We start from the raw sequence: 19,388 nt of genomic DNA, 5'->3' as shown, positions 1-19,388 counted from the left end.
ATTCCATTTTCATCCGTATGCTTATCCAATGACAGTTTAAATGCCTTTAAACTTGGCTAGTCTACCGGCGTTGCCGGAAGTGCGTTCCACACCCCTACTACTCTCTGTCTAAAGAAACTACCTCTGACATCTGTCCTATATCTATAACCCCTCAATTTATAGCTATGTCCCCTTATACTAGCCATCACCATTCAAGGAAAAAGGCTCTCGCTGTCCACCCTGTCTAACCTTCTGATTATCTTATTTGTCTCAATTAAGTCACCTCTCAACCTCTCTAATGAAAACAGCCTCAGGTCCCTCAGCCTTTCCTCATAAGATCTTCTCTCCATTTGAGGCAACAGCCTAGTAAATCTCCTCTGAACCTTTTCCAAAGCTTCCACATCCTTTCTATAATGCAGTGACCAGAATTGTACGCACTACTCCAAGTGAGGCCATACCAAGAGTTTTGTACAGCTGTAGCATGACGTCACATTACCGAAACTCAATCCCTCTACCAATAAAAGCTCACACTTTTAAAAACTCAAGCAAGTTCATCAGACATGATTTCCCAAGCACAAAGCCATGTTGACTATCCCTAATAAGTCCTTGCCTTTCCAAATACCCTTGTCCCTCAGGATTCCCTTGCCCACCATCGACATCAGGCTCACTGGTCTATAACTCCCTGGCTTGTCCTTACCACCTTTCTTAAATAGTGGCACCACGTTAGCTACGCTCCATTCTTCCAGTACCTCACCTGTGACTATTGATGATATAAATAACTCAGCAAGGGGCCCAGCAGTCACTTCCCCAGCCTCCCATAGAGTTCGGTGGGTCGGTGTGGACTTGTTGGGCTGAAGGGCCTGTTTCCACACTGTAAGTAATCTAATATATTGTGGAACCTCCAACAATGTGACAGATTTTCAGAAGCTAACAATCGCCTAGTGGTATTATCACTTGAGTATTAATCCAGAAACTCAGGTAATGTTTTGGGGACCTGGGTTTGAATCATGCCATGCCAGAACTTGAATTCAATAAATATTTGAAAATCAAGAGTCTAATGATGACCGCAAAACCACTGTCAATTGTCAGAATACCCATTCGGTTCACCAGTGTCCTTCAGGAAAGAAAATCTGCTCTGAATACCCAGTCTGTTCTATTTGTTCTACATGTGACTCTACAGCCATAGCAATGTGATTGACAGTCAACTGCCTTCTGAAATGGTCACTGAACAAGCTACTCAATTGTATCAACCAGTAAAACATCTCAAAATAAAAGAGATAAAACCGGATGGATAGTCTGGCACTGACCCAGGCACCAGAAATGACAACAGCAATAATAGCTCCGTCAAACCTTCAAAGTCCTCCTTACTAACATCTGGGGACTATTACTAAAATTGGGAGAGCTCTCTCACAGACTATTCAAGCAACAGCCTGACACAGTCACACTGGATTCATGTTTAACAACAATGTCCCAGACACTACCATCATCACCTCTGGATTTGTTTTGTCCCACCAGTAGGACAGACAGCAGCAGCACAATGATATACAATCAAGATGGAGTTGCCCTGGAAACCTTCAAGATTGACTCCAGATACTGTGAATTCTCACTGTATCATGCATCAACAAAATGAACACTGTGATCAAGGACAATTCCAAGTTCAATCCTATAAAATCTGCTACTACAACGTACTGCACAGCCATATTCAACAACAAATTTCAGAGACCATTGTTGGATTTGAATAAAGGTCATAGCTTGTTTGGTGATATATCATGCAAGTTTTTATTCTAATGGATCACTATGACCTTACATACATGGTCTGCCAATGACACTCAAACGCAATGATCCTTTACACTCTATTTCATCAATTCCTGCCTCTGCACAATGTGAACTGCCCAAATGGTAGAGCAAACTCCTGGAACTAGTTTGAAATGAGTTTTCCCTACTGTGGAGGATTCCTTCAATTTCACTAAGACAATACAAGAACTATAACAAGAAATATAACATCTTTTGATGTTGCTAGCTTATTCAACAATGTATCATTCAAGGAAGCCATTGACATTTGCACTACGCACTATATCATGGTAATCTAGATGTGCCACTGGTGTTTTCATCAAACTCATGAACTTGGCAACTTGTGCAGTAAAGTTTAGTCTCAAGGACACTGTGTACGCACCAAACAAATTCTTTAGACAACTTAATAAGTTCCTTCTCATGTTCAAATTTGCTGTCAAAATGGAGTAACCATGGATTTCATTTCCTTGATGCATTATTTAAGAAATACTTCAGTGGGTTTCCTGATACTGACTACTGAAAGACTACTTTTACAAATCAATAAACACATTGGAATTCCTAAGGTTCAAATGCTATTAAATCAACCATATTGGCATCTTATTTATAGATCCTTGGCTATTAAGTGCAATCTTGATGCTGAGAAAAGATGAATCAAAACTATCTTGCAAGTAAAGAAGGCTACCCTTATCAAATTATAATTCATTGTACATCATACAAACTCCAAAGGGCCGATGGCCACAACTTTTGGCCCTGAACATGTCTAGTCTACCACAGATTATCCTCTAAGGGAAACGTATCTCAAAAATTTAAATAATAGGTGCAGCTAGCCATCTCATGCTGCTACTTTGCAATAAACACACGAGGTTTTCAAACTAATAGGATGTTGCTGTAAAGCCAAAATGATGCTTTGTCTCTCATACAAATGAGTTCCAATGCCCTAGCAAATATGTGGACAGTACATCCCAATAAATCATGGATCATGTCAAAGAACACATCTTTTGGACCTTGGCAGAGAACACACAAATCATGCTCAATCAGCCCATATTTCAAAATAGACCTTGGAATACCATTTCTAATACAGATGTAATTTTGCTATGAGACATTTACTAAATAATCCTAAGAATTACACCAGAAGCCAATTTAAGAATATCAGAGTCGAGAGAATGGTGCTGGAAAAGCACAGCAGGTCAGGCAGCATTCGAGGAGCAGGAGAAAGGACGTTTCGGGCATAAGCCCTTCATAATTTCTCCATTTAAGAATATCAGTCAGGCTTGCACTGTGACATATTTTGACAGCCTGCAAGCAACATGATTTAACAAACCAGGCCAAACAAACATGATTTAACAAACCAAATTTTATGTCAGCAAAAGGAATTAGCCCATAAATATTTTTCATTATGAAAAGGGTCGAGGAGACTGCCATTTGCTGCTGTATTCCCATCATAACAGCCTAACCATTCAGAATCTAACTGCCTGTTCTGAGTTTTTTTTTCAGCTAACTAATATTTACAGTTAACTGTTCCTGCTGAGTCTCAATGTCAACCACGGTCAAACCCTCTTCTCATGCTGTATAAATCAACATTCTCTTTCTATGGTTGTTCATCTGTCAGTCCAATAAGTGCAAAACATAAAGTTTTCACGTTTGTCTCTTAATGGTAATGTTTAAGTTCTGCTCTGAAAAAACAATAAATGCTTAACGTAAACATAGTAAATTGTATGAATAAAAGCAATGAATTGGGCTAGAAATTATTGGGCAAATAGATTAATAGGTATTGTGGAAAATAAACTTTAGGAAACATTTGAAAAAACAGCACAAAATGTTCCAAAAAATGCATTGAAAAACAAAAACACAGCGACAAAGAAACCATCTGTGGTCCCCTCAGAAGGTTAAGGATAGAATTAATTTAAATGAAGAAACTTATAATTTTGCAAAGAATGGTACAAAAATCTGAGGGTCAGGAATGTTTTAAAAACCAGCAAAGAGCCACCAAGAAGTTGTTTGGTAGAAACACAGAATAAGAGTGAACAAGCCAAAAGTATTAAAAAAATTGTAAGATCTTGTAGAAGTAGAAACAATGAAGAGAGACATGAATGTTGATCCCCTATAAAAATAGATAGGAGAAATTATCACAAGCAATGAGAAAATGGTGAGATGTATAAATATTTCATGCCTTCACAATAGAAGGCACAGATTGCATAACAGAAATAAAAGATAATCTAAGTATCAAAAAGTTCAGTAATACTGGCAAAGAAAAAAACTGGAGAATCAAAACAGACTAAAAATTTATGAGACTGAAAAGCTAAAAGAAATTAGTGTTGAAAAAGAGGCAGTATACAAAAAGGTTGAAGGTTGATAAATCCCTGGACCAAATGAAATGCATCCAACAGTGCTCAAGGAGCTAGCTATGGAGACAGTGAATTTGTTGGTGGTTATCCTTCAAACTTGTACACATCCCTGCTAACTGGATATTTATAAATGTAACACCACTATTTAACTAGGGATGGATGGTTAGCCTGAAGAACTACAACCTTTTATTTTAATATCAGTAATAGGGAAAATAAAAGCATATATTATAAAGGATGCAATAAATGAATGTGGGATGGGGTAATAAACTTGCTTGGATTGAGAAACAGCTATAAGACAGAAAGTCAAGACTAGTGATAAACATGTTCCAATTTCGTCAATACTTGGGATGTAGTTCATTTGGTTTAGAGGGTTTATCAACTTTCAACCCAATACAATTTTGAGTACTGGATCTTTATTAATACTAACTTATTTCAATTTCTCAGTGTCGAAAGTTCACTGATTGCTAAGTATTTCTGGCAGATATTCAATTTCACTACCGTGCTAAACATTAAGTATTGTAAACGTATTCCAATGAAGAGATGTATCAGACTCAAAATGTTAACCCTGTTTTATGCTATGTCGATGCTGCCAAACCCAGAGCTTCTTCAGAACTTCGATTTTATTTCAGATCTCCAGTATCCACTATAGGGTCACAGAATTATACAGCACCGAAACAGACCCTTTGATGCAACTCGTCCACAGCAACCAAACATCCCAATCTGATCTAGTCGCATTTGCCATCATTCGGTTCATAATCCTCTAAACCCCTCCTACTCATATACCCCTCCAGATGCCTAATAAACATTGCAATTGTACTCGCCTCCTCCACCTCTTCTGGTAGCTCATTCATACATGCACCACCCTCTGCATGAAAAAGTCAGGTCCCTTTTAAGTCTTTCCCCTCTTGCTTTAAGCCTATGCCCTCTAGTTATGGACTCCCCACCAACCCTCATAAAAAGACTTTGGCTATTCACCCTATCCATGCTCATTATTTTATAAACCTTACAAGGTCACCCCTCAGCCTCCAACACTCCAGGGAATAAAACTCTCGCATATTCAGCCTCTCCCTATAACTCAAACCCTCATATCTCAGCAACATCCCTGTATGTCTTTTCTGCACCCTCTCAAATTTAACAACATCTTTCCTATTGTAGGGTAACAGAATTGTTTGCAAAGAGGTATTGCCTCTAAAGGAGGTATTGCCAATTTTCTGCACAGCTGCAACATGCATCCTAATTCCTATACTCAATGTTCTGACCAATGAAGGCAACTGTGCCAAATGCCTTCTTCACCATCCTGTCACCTGTGACTCTACTTTCAAGGAACTGTGGACCTGCACCCATAGGTCTCTTTGCTCCACAACACTCCCCATGGCCCTTTATTATAATAGAAATAAACAGATGGGTATGAGAATACCATGCAGTCACTAGTGGGGTACCACAATGATCAACACTTGGGTCACAGCTGTTCACAATCTATATACAGTAAATTATTTGATTATGGGCATCAGTTGTAATATTTCCAAATTATTGATGACACTGAGTGGGAATGTAAGTTGTGAGGAGGTTGCAAGGAGATGTCAATAGCGAAATGGAGTTCACTAGACATATCCCAGGGATTGCTGAATGAGGAGAGACTTAGAAAACTGGACATGTTTGCTCTAAGGTTTTGAAGCTGACAAAGCTCATACAGGTTTTGAAAGGGTTACACAGATAACCTGTTTCTCCTTGCTGGTGAATCGAGAAACAGGAGATATAATCTCAGAGTAAAGTGTAGAACATTTACAACTAAGAAGAGGAATATCTTCACTGAGGATGGAGAATCTTTAAAATTTTATACCTCAGAGGATTGTGGAAGCTAATCATCGAGCATATTAATAAAGATAGAAATCATCAAGGAATGGAAGGATTGTGAGGCAAAATAGATCGAGCTGAATACTTAGCCACAATATATACGAATCGTGGAGCAGGTTCAATGCTCTCAATAGCCCACTCCTGTTCCTATGTTCCTATTAAATTGATGAATATGGAGCAGGCTTGACAAGCAATGTAGTCTACTCCTGCTCTCACTTATTGTGTTTTCTTAGCCTTTTAGAATGTTAGCATTTACATTGAGACATCATGAACATCATGAGGCATCACAATATCCAAGATATATGTTAAACTGACCTTAAATGCAAAAAAGTGGTCTGTGTACGTTGCACCAAATAAAAATTTTGAGCCAGCATCTGCATAATTCAAGAAAATCTGCAAGATAATAATTAACTTATATAATTGTTTGTTTATGAGCTTTAAATAATCGATCTTCATAATAAAATAAAACTAAAGCGTATTTACTACATACATATGGTTACTATATATGGCATTATTAAAATTGTTTTGGAGAATACCAATGTAACCAACGAACACTCGGAAGCTTCTTTGTTTGCTTATAAATGCATTGGGTAAATCAACAAAACTTTTCGGTTATATAGTGACTTTATTGTTGGGAATATTTGAAGTTGCTTCAGAAAGGGAATCAAAATCTGGATACTGAACCAAAGAAGAAGTATTAGGAAAGGTGAACAAAAGCTTGCTAAAATAGTTGGGAATTGTTTTATTCATTAATTGGATTGTGCATTACTTGTTGGGCCAGCATTTATTGCCCTTTAAAAATTCATGATGAACAAACTTGTTGAATCACTACTGTCCATGTAGTGCAGATGCATCTAAAGTGCTGTTAGAGAGTGACTTCCAGGATTTTGACCCAAAAGTGAAGGAATAGCAATGTGGTTCAAAGTCAAGATGACTTAGGGTTTGGAGCAAAACCTGCAGGTGGTGGTGTTTCCATGTTTCTGCTGGCCTTGTACTTCTAGGTGGTTAGGCTTGGAGGTTAAGATCTTTAGAGAGTTGCTACAGTGCTTTTTATAGATGGCATACACTCATGTCACTGTTCATTGGTAGTGGCAGGAGTGACTGTTGAAGGTGAAAAATCAGGTGCAATCAAGTGGGCTTTGTCTTGAATGGTGTTGAACCTTTTATGTGCTAGTGGAGCATATTTCATCACATTCCTTGTGTCTTGGTGAACAGGGATTTAGGAGTCAAGAGGTGAACAATTCACCACAAAAATGCCAGCCTCTGACCTGCTGTTGTACTCACAGTATTTACATGGCTGGTTCAGTTCAGTTTCTGGTCAATGGTAACACCCAGGCTATTGATCATTCAGTGACAGTGAGTGACTGCTCTTAATACCAAAGCCACATTTAACAAAGTGTGGTATCAAGGAGCCTGAGAAAATCTTGAGTCAATGCGAATGAGAGAAGCTGCTCCACTGGTTGGAGTCATACCAAGCACAAAAGAAAATGGCTGGAGTTGTTGAAGGTTTGTAATTTTAGGATAAGAACAATACTGCAGAAATTACAGCCATAGAGTCATAGAGATATTCAGCATGGAAACAGATCCTTCAGTCCAACTCATCTGTGCCAACCCAGATATTTGGGGCAGCAAGGTGGCTCAGCGGTTAGCACTGCTACCTCACAGCACCAGGATCCCAGGTTCGATTCCAGCCTCGGGTGACAGTCTGTGTGGAGTTTGCACATTCTCCCTGTGTCTGCGTGGGTTTCCTCCGGGTGCTCCGGATTCCTCCCACAGTCCAAAGATGTGCAAGTCAGGTGAATTGGCCATGCTAAATTGCCCATAGTGTTAGGTGTATTAGTCAGAGGGGAAATGGGTATGTGTGGTTACTCTTCAGAGGGTCGGTGTGGACTAGTTGGGCCAAAGGGCTTCTTTCCACACTGTAGGGAATCTAATTTTTTTTAAAATCTAATATTCTAATCTAATCTAGTTTCATTTGCATGTATTTGGCCCATATCACTCTAAAACCTCCTGATTCAGATGCCTTTTAAATGCTGTATTTGTACTAGTATCCACCACTTCCTTTGGCAGCTCATTCCCTCTGCGTGAAAATGTTGCCCCAGGTCCTTTTTATATCTTTCCCCTCTCACTCTGAACCTATGCCCTCTAGTTCTAGATTCGCCCACCCCAGGGAAAAGACCTTGTCTATTTATCCTATGCATGCCCCTCATGATTTTATAAACCTCTATAAGGTCATCCTTCAGCCTCTGATGCTCCAGGGAAAACAACCCCAGCCTATTCAACCTCTCCCGTTAGCTCAAATCCTCCAACCTTAAATCTATGCCCTCTCATTCTGGACTCCCCCCTCCAGGGAAAAGACCTTGTCTGTTTATCCTGTCCATGCCCCTCATGATTTTATAAAGCTCTATAAAGTCATCCCTCAGCCTCTGATGCTCCAGGGAAAACAGCCTCAGCCTATTCAACCTCTCCCTATAGCTCAAATCCTCCAACTCTGGCAATATCCTTGTAAATCTTTTCTGAACGCTTTCAAGTTTCATAACATCCTTCCGAAAGGAAAGAGACCAAAATTGCATGCAATATTCCAAAAGCGGCCGAACCAATGTCCTGTACAGGTGCAATATGACCTCCCAACTCCTGTACTCAATGCTCTGAACAACAAAGAAAAGCATACCAGATGCCTTTCTCACTAACCTTACACCTATGACTTTACTCTCAAGGAACTATGAACTTGCACTCCAAGGTCTCTTTGTTCAGCAACACTCTCTAGGACCTCACCATTAAGTGTATAAGTCCTGCTAAGATTTGCTTTTTCAAAATGCAGCACCTCGCATTTATCTAAATTAAACTCCATCTGCCACCCCTCCATTGGCCCATCTGATCAAGATCCTGTTGTAATCTGAGGTCGACTTCTTCGCTGTCCACTACATTTCCAATTGTGGTGTCTTCTGTAAACTTACTAACTATACCTCCTACATTCACAACCAAATCATTTATATAAATGACAAAAAGCAGTGGACCCAGCACAGATCCTTGTGATGCACCACTGGTCACAGGCCTCCAGTCTGAAAAGCAACTCTCCAACAACACCCTCTGTCTTCTACCTTCGAGCCAGTTCTGTATCCAAATGGCTAGTTTTCCCTGTATTCCATGAGGTCTAACCTTGCTAACCAATCTCCCATGAGAAACCTTGTCAAACACCTTAGTGAAGTCCATATAGATCATGTCTACTGCTCTGCCCTCATCAATCCTCTTTGATAGTTCTTCAAAATACTCAATTGAGTTCATGAGACATGACCTCCTCCACACAAAGCCATGCTGACTATCCCTAATCAGTCCTTGCCTTTCCAAATACATGTAAATCCTGTCCCTCAGGATTCCTCCAACAACCTGCCCACCATCGATGTCAGGCTCACCGGTCTATAGTTCCCTGGCTTTTCCTTACCACCTTTCTTAAATACCATGTTAGCCACCTTTCAATCTTCTGGCACATTACCTGTGACTACTGATGAGACAAACATCTCAGCAAGGCACCCAGCAATCACTTCCCTCGCTTCCCACATAGTTCTAGGGTACACCTGATCAGGTCCTGGGGATTTATCTACTTTTATGCGTTTCAAGAAATCCAGCACCTCCTCCTTTGTAATATGGACATTTTTCAAGATATCATCATCTATTTCTCCACATCCTCTACCTCCCAAGTCATTCTCCAAATTAAACACTAATGCAAAATACTCGTTTAGTATCTCCCCCATCTCTTGCGACTCCACACATAGGCTGCCTTGCTGATCTTTCTTTCGCTCCTTACCGTTTTGTCCTTAATGTATTTATAAAAACCCTTTGGAGTCTCCTTAACCCTATTTTCCAAAGCTATCTCACGTCCCCTTTTTGCCCTCTTAAGTATATTCCTACTGCCCTTATACTCTTCTAAGGATTCACTCGTTCTCTTCTGTCTGTACTTGTCATATGCACCTTTCTTTTCCTTAACCAAAATCTCAATTTTTCTAGTCATGCAGCATTTCCTACACCTACCAGCCTTTCCTTTCTCCCGAACAGGAATATACTGTCTCTCGACACTATTATCTCACTTTTGAAGACTTCCATCAAAATTAGCCTTCCTCGAGTTTAGAACTTCAACTTTTAGATCTAGTCTATCCCCTTCCATCACTATTTTAAAGCTAATAGAATTATGGTTGCTGGCCCCAAAGTGCTCCCCCACTGACTCCTCAGTCACCTGCCCTGCCTTATTTCCCAAGAGTAGGTCAGGTTTTGCACCTTCTCTCATAGGTGCATCCACATACTGAATAAGAAAATTTTCTTGTACACACTTAACAAATTCCTCTCCATCTAAACCCTTGACATTATGACAGTCCCAGTCTATGTTTGGTAAGTTAAAGTCCCCTACTATAATCACTCTATTATTAGTACAGATATTTGAAATCTCCTTACAAATTTGTTTCTCAATTTCCCGCTGACTATTAGGGGTTCTAAATTACCATTCCAATAAGGTGATCATCACTTTTTTATTTCTCAGTTCCAGCCAAATACATCCAGCCTGGATGTCTTCCCAGGAATATCCTCCCTAAGTACAGCAGTAATACTATCCCTTATCAAAAGTGTCACTTCACTTCCTCTCTTGCTCCCTTTCTATTCTTGCTATCGCATTTGTATCCTTGAACATAGAGCTGCCAGTCCTGTCCATCCCTGAGCTGCGTTTCTGTAATTGCTATGACATTCCCAATCCCGCATTCCTAACCATGCCCCAAGTTCATCTGCCTTCCCTAAAACGCCTCTTGCATTAAAGTAAATGCAGTTTAACTTATCAGTCCTACCTTGTTCTCTGCATTGTTCCTTCCTGCCCTGACTGTTTGACTCACTCCCTTTCCCAACTGTACCAGTTTCAGATTGATTTCTTTCTTCATTATTTTCCTGGGTTCCAACCTAACTGCGCCCACTTCCCCCCCCCCCCCCCCCCCCTCACCCCCACTACAACCCCACCGCCACCACTAACCCCCTCCTAACCCCACCACCACACCACCCCCCTCCACTTTACTAGTTTAAAACCCTCCCAGCAGCTCCAGCAAATCTCCATGCCAGTATATTAATCTCCTTCCAATACAGGTACAATCCATCCTTCTTGTACAGATCACTTCTTCCCCAAAAGAGATTCCGAGGATCCAAAAGTGTGAAGCCTTCTCCTATGCACCAACTCCTCAGCCATGCATTCATCTGCTCTATCCTCATATTCCTACCCTCACTAACTCGTAGCACCACTTCCTCAGAGTTATGTCCTCGGCCAAACAATTTTCAGCTGCGTCATCAATAACCATCCCTGCATCATAAGATCAAAAGTCTGGATGTTCGCTAATGACTGCACAATGTTCAGCATCATTCATGTCTCCTCAGATACTGAAGCAGTCCATGCTGAAGTGCAGCAAGAGCTGAATAATATTCAGGCTGGGCTGACAGGTTGCAAGCAGTATTCATATCACACAGATGCCAGACTTGGATACAGAACTGGCTCGAAGGTTGAAGACAGAGGGTGGTGGTGGAGGGTTGTTTTTCAGATTGGAGGCCTGTGACCAGAGGAATGTCACAAGGATCATTGCTGGGTCCACTACTTTTCGTCATTTATGTAAATGATTTAATGCGAGCATAAGAAGTATAGTTAGTAAGTTTGCAGATGACTCCAAAATTGGAGGTGTAGTGGACAGCGAAGAACGTTACCTCAGATTACACCAGGATCTAGACCACATGGGCCAAGGGCTGTGAAGTGGCAGATGGAGTTTAATTTAGATAAATGCGAGGTGCTGCATTTTGAAAAAGCAAATCTTAGCAGGACTTATACACTTAATGGTAAGGTCCTCGGGAGTGTTGCTGAACAAAGAGACCTTGGAGTGCAGGTTCATAACTCCTTGAAATTGGAGTCGCAGGTAGATAGGATAGTGAAGAAGGCATTTGTATGCTTTCCTTTATTGGTCAGAGTATTGAGAACACGAGTTGGGAGGTCATGTTGCAGCTGTACAGGACATTGGTTAGGCCACTATTGGAATACTATGTGCAATTCTGGTCTCCTTCCTATCGGAAAGATGTTGTGAAACTTAAAAGGGTTCAGGAAAGATTTACAAGGTTGGAGGATGTGAGGTTGAACAGGTGGAGCTGTTTTTCCTGGAACGTCGGAGGCTGAGGGATAACCTTATAGAGGTTTACAAAATTATGAGGGGCATGGATAGGATAAATAGGCAAAGTCTTTTCCCTGGGTTGGGAGAGTCCAGAACTAGAAGGCATAGGTTTAGGGTGAGAGAAGAAAGATATAAAAGGGATCTAATGGGCAATGTTTTCACACAGAGGATGGTACATGTATGAAATGAGCTGGCAGACGAAGTGGTGGAGGGTAGTACAATTGCAATATTTAGATGGGTATATGAATAGGACGAGTTTGGAGAGATATGGGCCGGGTGCTGGCAGTTGGGAGCAGATTGGGTTGGGATACTTGGTCGGCATGGACGGGTTGGACCAAAGGGTCTGTTTCTGTGCTGTACATCTCTACGACTCTATGACAATCACCACCTTCACCAAGAGGGAATCTAACCTTGACGTTCAATAACATTCCCATTGTGCTGGGAGGTTAAGACCGGAAACTGAACTGGACCAGTTACATAAATATTGTAGCTACAAGAACAGGTCAAGAGCTGGTAACTCACCTCCTAATTCCCCAGAATCTGTGCATGTCTCTGTTTGCATCAATGCTGTTCAGGTGGAGGAGGTCGAAAGCATCAACTTCTTGGGGGCGACAATCACCAACAAATGGTTCTGGTCCACCAACATCAAAACTACAGTCAAGAAAGCATAGCAATGCTTCTAATTCCTCAGGAGGCTGAGGAAATTTGGCCTATCCGTAAATACACTTACAAATCTTTATACATGCACCTGTTATGGACAGGGCAAGATTCCCTCAAAACATTTCAAGAGGGCGGCCCAAACCCTAACTTTTCTCGTTTTTTTTGAGCAGGTGTAAAATGGATATTCCAGGAGTGATGCAGCTGGTCAAAACCCTTGGTTTTAAACAAAACGTAATTTATTTAGAGAGCACTGAATGAAACACAAACAAAAGTGAACAGAATACAAAATAATTTAACCCATCAGAAAACCCAACAGATTATCCAAACTTAATGATTCTGTTCCAAATTCCTGTACCAATCCCCATAAACACCCCTTGGCCACAAAAGTAAAATCAAACACAAAGTCATACAGAAGAGAGAGAGAGGGAAGGCAGATGGATTCAGCATGGAACACTTTCTTCCATGTAGCTGTTTCTTTGAGCAGCAGCCTGAAAAAAACTGTTTGCTAAAACCAAACCAAAACCAAACCAGAGAAGAGCTGAGCTGGGAGAACTGCCCACTCCCCTTTCCATGTACACATGTTTTTTTAAACTTAAAAGCTTCTTCAAGTGGATAAACCCAGATATCTCAGCAACTCTGCCTCATACAAAACTTTTGTAACAAACCAAGGACAACACAACCTTGTCAAAGGAGCAGTATCGTCACACACCATAGAAAGTATCCTCTCTAGACGCATGGTACAGCAACTGCCCTTCCCAAAACCAAAAGAAACTATAGAGAGTTGTGAACACTGCCCAGTCCATCACATAAACCAGTCTCCCATACACTGACTTCAGCTATTCTTTCCGCTGCATCAGAAGAGCAACTAACATAATCAAAGACCCCTCCAGCCCCAATTATATTCTCTTCTACCCTCTTCCGTTGAGTAGAAGATATAAAAAGTTTGTATACACATATGAATGGATTCCAAAACAGCTTTGTCCCCACTGTTATCAAACATTTGAATGGGCCTCTTTAATGTTAGTATTGAACTCTCCCTGCACGTTCTCAGCAGCTGTAAGACAACATCATACATTCTGTTCTGTTACCCTGACATGCTTGTATAGAATGATCTGCCTGTAAAGCATGCAAAACAACACGATTCACTGTACCTCAGCAAAGGTACAGTAATAAATCAAATCAAACCAAAATGTCAAAGTGTAAAAAGAGATGCAGGCCACACAATTTAATTGCTTATTGTATTTACAATGCAATGGGTGCCACTTTAGTCCCAAAATAGTGGCACCTAATGCTGGCCACTAGGAAATATTTGATGGAAGTTCTGAGCTCAAATGCAAGGACCATGCACCAGTAATAAGCAAATCAGGCAGATCATGGTGCCAGTGTGCAATGCTTACATGAAACAGGTTTTGCTGTTTGAGAGCACAGCATTCCAGTTAATTCCCTCTCTTAACCTCATAATGCTAAACATGAATCCAGCTGCAAGAGGGACATCGCACTCCCACCTTGCCAACTCTAATTAGCACTGGTGTTGCTGAGTTTACATAAATGATTTGTTATTTGTACTGTTAAGTAAATTTGCATGTAGTGTCGCACTGCTAAAGGGTTCTGGTCTCAATGTTTATATTCCCCTTGGTCTGCAGCATGGTGGGAAAGTGACCAAAGGCAACATAAAGGAAAACAAGCTTCTTGAGGAATAAGTGGAGAAAGGCTGTCAGGAGGCTATATCCACCCAAGGTTTTCAGGGAGCAAATCTCCTACCTTAACCACTACCACTATAGCAAGAAGTTTCTTGCTGAAATCTGCTACCTGGAACTGCAATCTCAGAACACAGCAAAAACAGCAATGCCAATGGATGTGAAGATGTTGATGGCAATGAACTATAATGTATGGGGTATCATTCAAGTTGGATCAGGCAATGCAAAGAAAGCTAACTATACTTCACTCATTCTTATCAGAAATAAACAGGCAGAACGAGCAACAGTATGCTCACAGCAGTCACTCTGTCTTTTTGTGCACCTGTCCATTTTATCACCATGACAAATCAGAGAGTGGCCGTTGCGATGCCCCACTGATGACTTTGGTGTACAATCCTAGCGCATGTGGGAAGCATACATCAAGCAAAAGTCATATTGTCACACAATTGTGATGGGGAAGAAGTCGCCCTTGCCCTCCTAAGTGGAAATGGTCATGGATTTGAAGTGTGTCTAAGAATTGAGGTGAATTTCTACAGCGCATCTTAAAAGACTTCTTCAACTACCTGTGGAAAAACCATGCAGTGCTTTCCTGAACATAAGTAAAGTGTCACTCTACTCTGCTGCATAACTTTTCCGTCAAAAGGATACAGCTATTGTTATCAGGATATTGTTCCACCTGAGGAGGAGCAACAAAAAAAGGAGACACACAACTCATCCCCTTTCTTGTCAATTGACCATAATTGATTCATTTAACTCCAGTAGCAGAGAATACAACCTCCATCTCCACTTCTGACCTGCCCTACACTTTATTTTACCATCCCTTCTCTATTAATGATAATCACATCATCTTCTTAGCCATAATGCTAAAATAAAGGCTCAAAACAAACATTCCAAACCAACTTCATAAGTCAAACCATAAACCACTCACTATTTCATACAGAAGTCAATATTTCTTCCATGAGCCTTTACTTGTCCTGATTCTCTTACACACAATTACGCTATAATTGACAGATGACTGATAGGTGGCGGCGCTTCCATTGAGTGATAATAAAGGTCACCTTGCAGGATGACCTCAGCCAAATCTGGCCTCATGTTTGGCTTTGCCTCTGCTAACTTGGTATGAACACCAATATTCTAGACTGGCTAGTTGACAGGGCAACAGCAAGCATATTTTTACTAGGAAGACAAATGCTTTCTTCCTCAAAGGTGACATCAGGTCCTTGTTTCACTGCCTCAGGAAACCAAAAGTGCAGGCAAACAAGGGTAATACAGTGATGTTAATCTACATGTAGACTGGGTTAATCTATTGATCACCAATGATGAGTCGGATGAATTTCTAGATTTTTTTCTATCTTCTCATGGGACATGGGTGTTGCTGGCTAGCCACCATTTATTGTCCATCCCTAGTTGCCCTTGCGAAGGTAATGGTGAGCTGCCTTCTTAAACCATTGTAGAAAGATCCATGATGCCATTAGGGAGGGAATTTGACCAAACAACGCTAAAGGAAAAACAATTTATTTCAAGTCAAGATGGTGTGTGGCTTGGAGGGGTATCTTGCAGGTGGTATGTATCTGCCGCCCTTGCCCTCCTAAGTGGAAATGGTCATGGATTTGAAGTGTGTCTAAGGATTGGGGTGAATTTCTACAGTGCATCTTGTAAATCGTACACACTGCTGCGATTGAGTGTCTTAATGGAGTAAGTAGATTTTAATGGATACAGTGCCAATCGAGTAGCTGTATTGTCTTGTCTTGGGTGGTGTCAAGTTTCTTGAGCACTGTTGGAGCTGTACCCAGACAGGCAAGTGGGGAGTATTCCATCACATGCATGACTTGTGTCCTGCAAATGGTAGATAGGCTTTGGGGAGTCAGGTGATGAGTTACTCACTAGACTATTCCCCTTACCTGCTCTGTACTTATATAGAATGTCCAGTTCAGTTTCTGGTCAATGGTAATCCTTGTATTGTCGATATAATGGAGGACTCAGTAATGGTAATGCCATTGAATGTCAAGGTCCAATGGTTGGATTCTCTCTTATTAGAGATGGTCACTCTTTGGCTTTTATGTGAATGAAGTGTTACTTGCTACTGTCAGCCCAAGCCTGGATGTTGTTCAGAACCTGTTGCATTGAGCAGTGAACAATCGTCAGCGAACATTCTCACATCTGACCATATGATGGAGGGAAGGTCATTGATGAAGCAACTGAAGATGATTGGGCTAGGACACTATCCTAAGGAATTCCTGAAGAGATGTTCTGAAATTGAGACGACTGAACTCCAACAACTACAATCATCTTATGTTTCAGGTGTAACTCCAGTCAATGAAGAGTTTGCTCCCAATTCCCATAAATTCCAATTTTGTTAGGGTTCCTTGGTGCTACTTTTGGTTGAGTGTGATTTTAATGTCAAAAGATGCCACTCTCACCTTACCTCTATACTTCAGTTCTTTTATCCATGTTTGAACCAAGACTGTAATGGGGTCAGAAGCTGAGTGGCCTTTGTAGGCCATCAATAAGCAAGTTGTTATTAAGCACATGCTGCTTGATCCCACTGTTGATGACACCACTTTACTGATGATCAAGAGTTGACTGATGGGATTCATAACTGGCTGGATTGGATTTGTCCTGTTTTTTATGTACAGGACATACCTTGGCAATTCTCCACATTGTCAGATAATGCCAATCTTTTAACTGTACTGGAAAAGCTTGACTAGGGGAGTGACAAGTTCTGGAGGACAAGTCTTCAGTATCTTTGCCTGAATGTTATCAGAGCCGCAGTTACCCCAATCATTTCTTGATATCACATGAAGTAAACTAAATTAGCTGAAGACTGATATCTGTGATGATGGAGACCAGTGGAGGAGGTTGAGATGGATCATCCAGCAAGCACTTCTGGCTGAAGATAGTTGTGAATATTTTAAGAGCAGTGTGCTGAAGAACCAATGAGGGAACAAGTAATAAATTTTATATCTCATACTAGGAAATAATTAATAACCTTCTGTAACAATTCTTTAACAACGAAATGGTACCCTTGGCTTTTTTTGTCACAATGTCAGAAAAACATAGACTCCAAAAAGTCTGGGCTTGGAAGGGTTTTCAGGCCAGTTTGATTATAAATAGCAGATACTGTCTCAGGAAAAAGACTTTCAAGATTGAAAAAAAAGACTTGTACAATGAACGGGGAGTAGCCAATTCTCCCAGCTCAGCTTTACTCTGGTTTGATTTGGTTTTTACCAGTCTGGCTATTCACTGAAAGCAGTCAGGCAGTTTGGAAGCTGCTGGACCCAAAGAAGCAGGTCCATGCTGGCAATTTCTCTCTGACATCTCTCTCCTGTAAGACCCTCTGTTTCATTTTACCTTTTGTTCCAATGGGTGTGTATGGGGATTGTTGCAAGTATTGGGAACAGCATCATTAATTTGGTATAATCTGTTGGATTACCAGACGGACCAGGTACTTATAGACCAGTGAGCCATATGTCTGTTGTAGGAAAAGTTTTGGAAAGGATTATAAGAGATGGGATTTATAATCATCTAGCAAGAAACAATTTGATTGGAAATAGTCAACATGGATTCGTCAAGGGCAGATCGTGTCTCACAAACCTCATTGAGTTTTTTGAGAAGGTGATCAAGTGTGTGGATGACATGGTGAAAGTGGACTTCAGTAAAGCCTTTGATAAGGTACCACATGGTAGGCTATTGGAGAAAATGCGATGCATGAGATTGAAGGTAAGTTAGCAGTTTGGATTAGAAACTGGCTTTCTGTAAGAAGGCAACAAGTGATGGTTGATGGAAAATATTTAGCCTGGAGTCCAGTTACTGGTGGTGTGCCACAAAGATCTGTTTTGGGACTAATGCTGTTTGTCATTTTTATAAACGACTTGGATGCAGGATGAGTTAGTAGGTTTGCAGATGATACTAAAGTCGGTGGAGTTGTGGACAGTGTGGAAGAATGTTACAGGTTGCAGGGAGACTTGGAAAAACTGGAGAATTGGGCTGAAAGGTGGCAAATGGAGCTCAATGCAGATAAATATGAGGTGATTCATTTTGGGAGGAATAGCAGGAAGGCAGAATACTGGGTCAATGGAAAGATTCTTGGTAGTATGGTTATACACAGGAATTTTAGTGTCCATGTACATAGATCCCTAAAAGTTGCCACCCAGGTTGACAGTGCTGTTAAGAAGGCAAAAGATCTGTTCGGTTTTATTGGCAGAGGGATTGAGTTCTGGATCCGTAATATTATGCTGCAACTGTACAAAACACTAGTGCAGCCTCATTTGAATACTGTGTGCAGTTCTGGTCGCCCCATTACAGGAAGATTGTGGGAGCATTGGAAAAGGTGTAGAGGAGATTTACCTGGATGTTGCCTGCTCTGGAACACATGTCTTATGAGCAAAGGCTGAGGGAATTGGGTCTTCTCATTGGAGAGAAAAAGGCTAAGCAGGGATTTAATAGAGACATACAAAATGATCAGAGGATTAGATAGCGTGGACAGTGAGAGTCTTTTTCCTAGGATGATGACATCTGCTTGTATAAGGGGGCATAGCTGTAAATTGAGGGGTGATAGATTTAAGACAGATGTCAGAGGCAGGTTCTTTACTCAGAGCGTGGTAAGGGCGTAGAATGCCCTGCCTGCCAATGTAGTTAACTCAGCCACATTATGGGCATTTAAACAGTCCTTGAATAAGCATTTGAATGATGATGGGATAGTGTAGGGTGATGGGCTTAGATTAAGTTCACAGGTCGGCGCAGTATTGAGGGCCAAAGGACCTGTTCTGCGCTGTATGTTCTATGATTTTGGATGGGTTAACTTATTGTGTGTTCTATTCTCTTTTGTTTGTATTTCATTCAGTAATCTTGTAAATAAATTCTATTTTGTTCAAAACTAAGTG

At 40.9% G+C, this 19,388-nt stretch overlaps 1 protein-coding gene across 1 annotated transcript in view; it reads right to left on the bottom strand.

The window, feature by feature from the left end:
• The window catches only part of LOC140486527 (solute carrier family 28 member 3-like), a 226,467-nt gene that overhangs the window by 110,881 nt on the left and 96,198 nt on the right, over positions 1-19,388 (bottom strand). The window contains exon 8 of the mRNA XM_072585796.1: positions 6,285-6,362. Within this exon, the coding sequence (XP_072441897.1) occupies positions 6,285-6,362 (78 nt within the window). The remainder of the gene's footprint in view (positions 1-6,284; positions 6,363-19,388) is intronic.

Source organism: Chiloscyllium punctatum, chromosome 2, assembly GCF_047496795.1.
Source record: "Chiloscyllium punctatum isolate Juve2018m chromosome 2, sChiPun1.3, whole genome shotgun sequence".
In the NCBI taxonomy this organism is placed as follows: Eukaryota; Metazoa; Chordata; class Chondrichthyes; order Orectolobiformes; family Hemiscylliidae; genus Chiloscyllium; species Chiloscyllium punctatum.
This window is presented reverse-complemented; position numbering and strand designations above follow the sequence as displayed.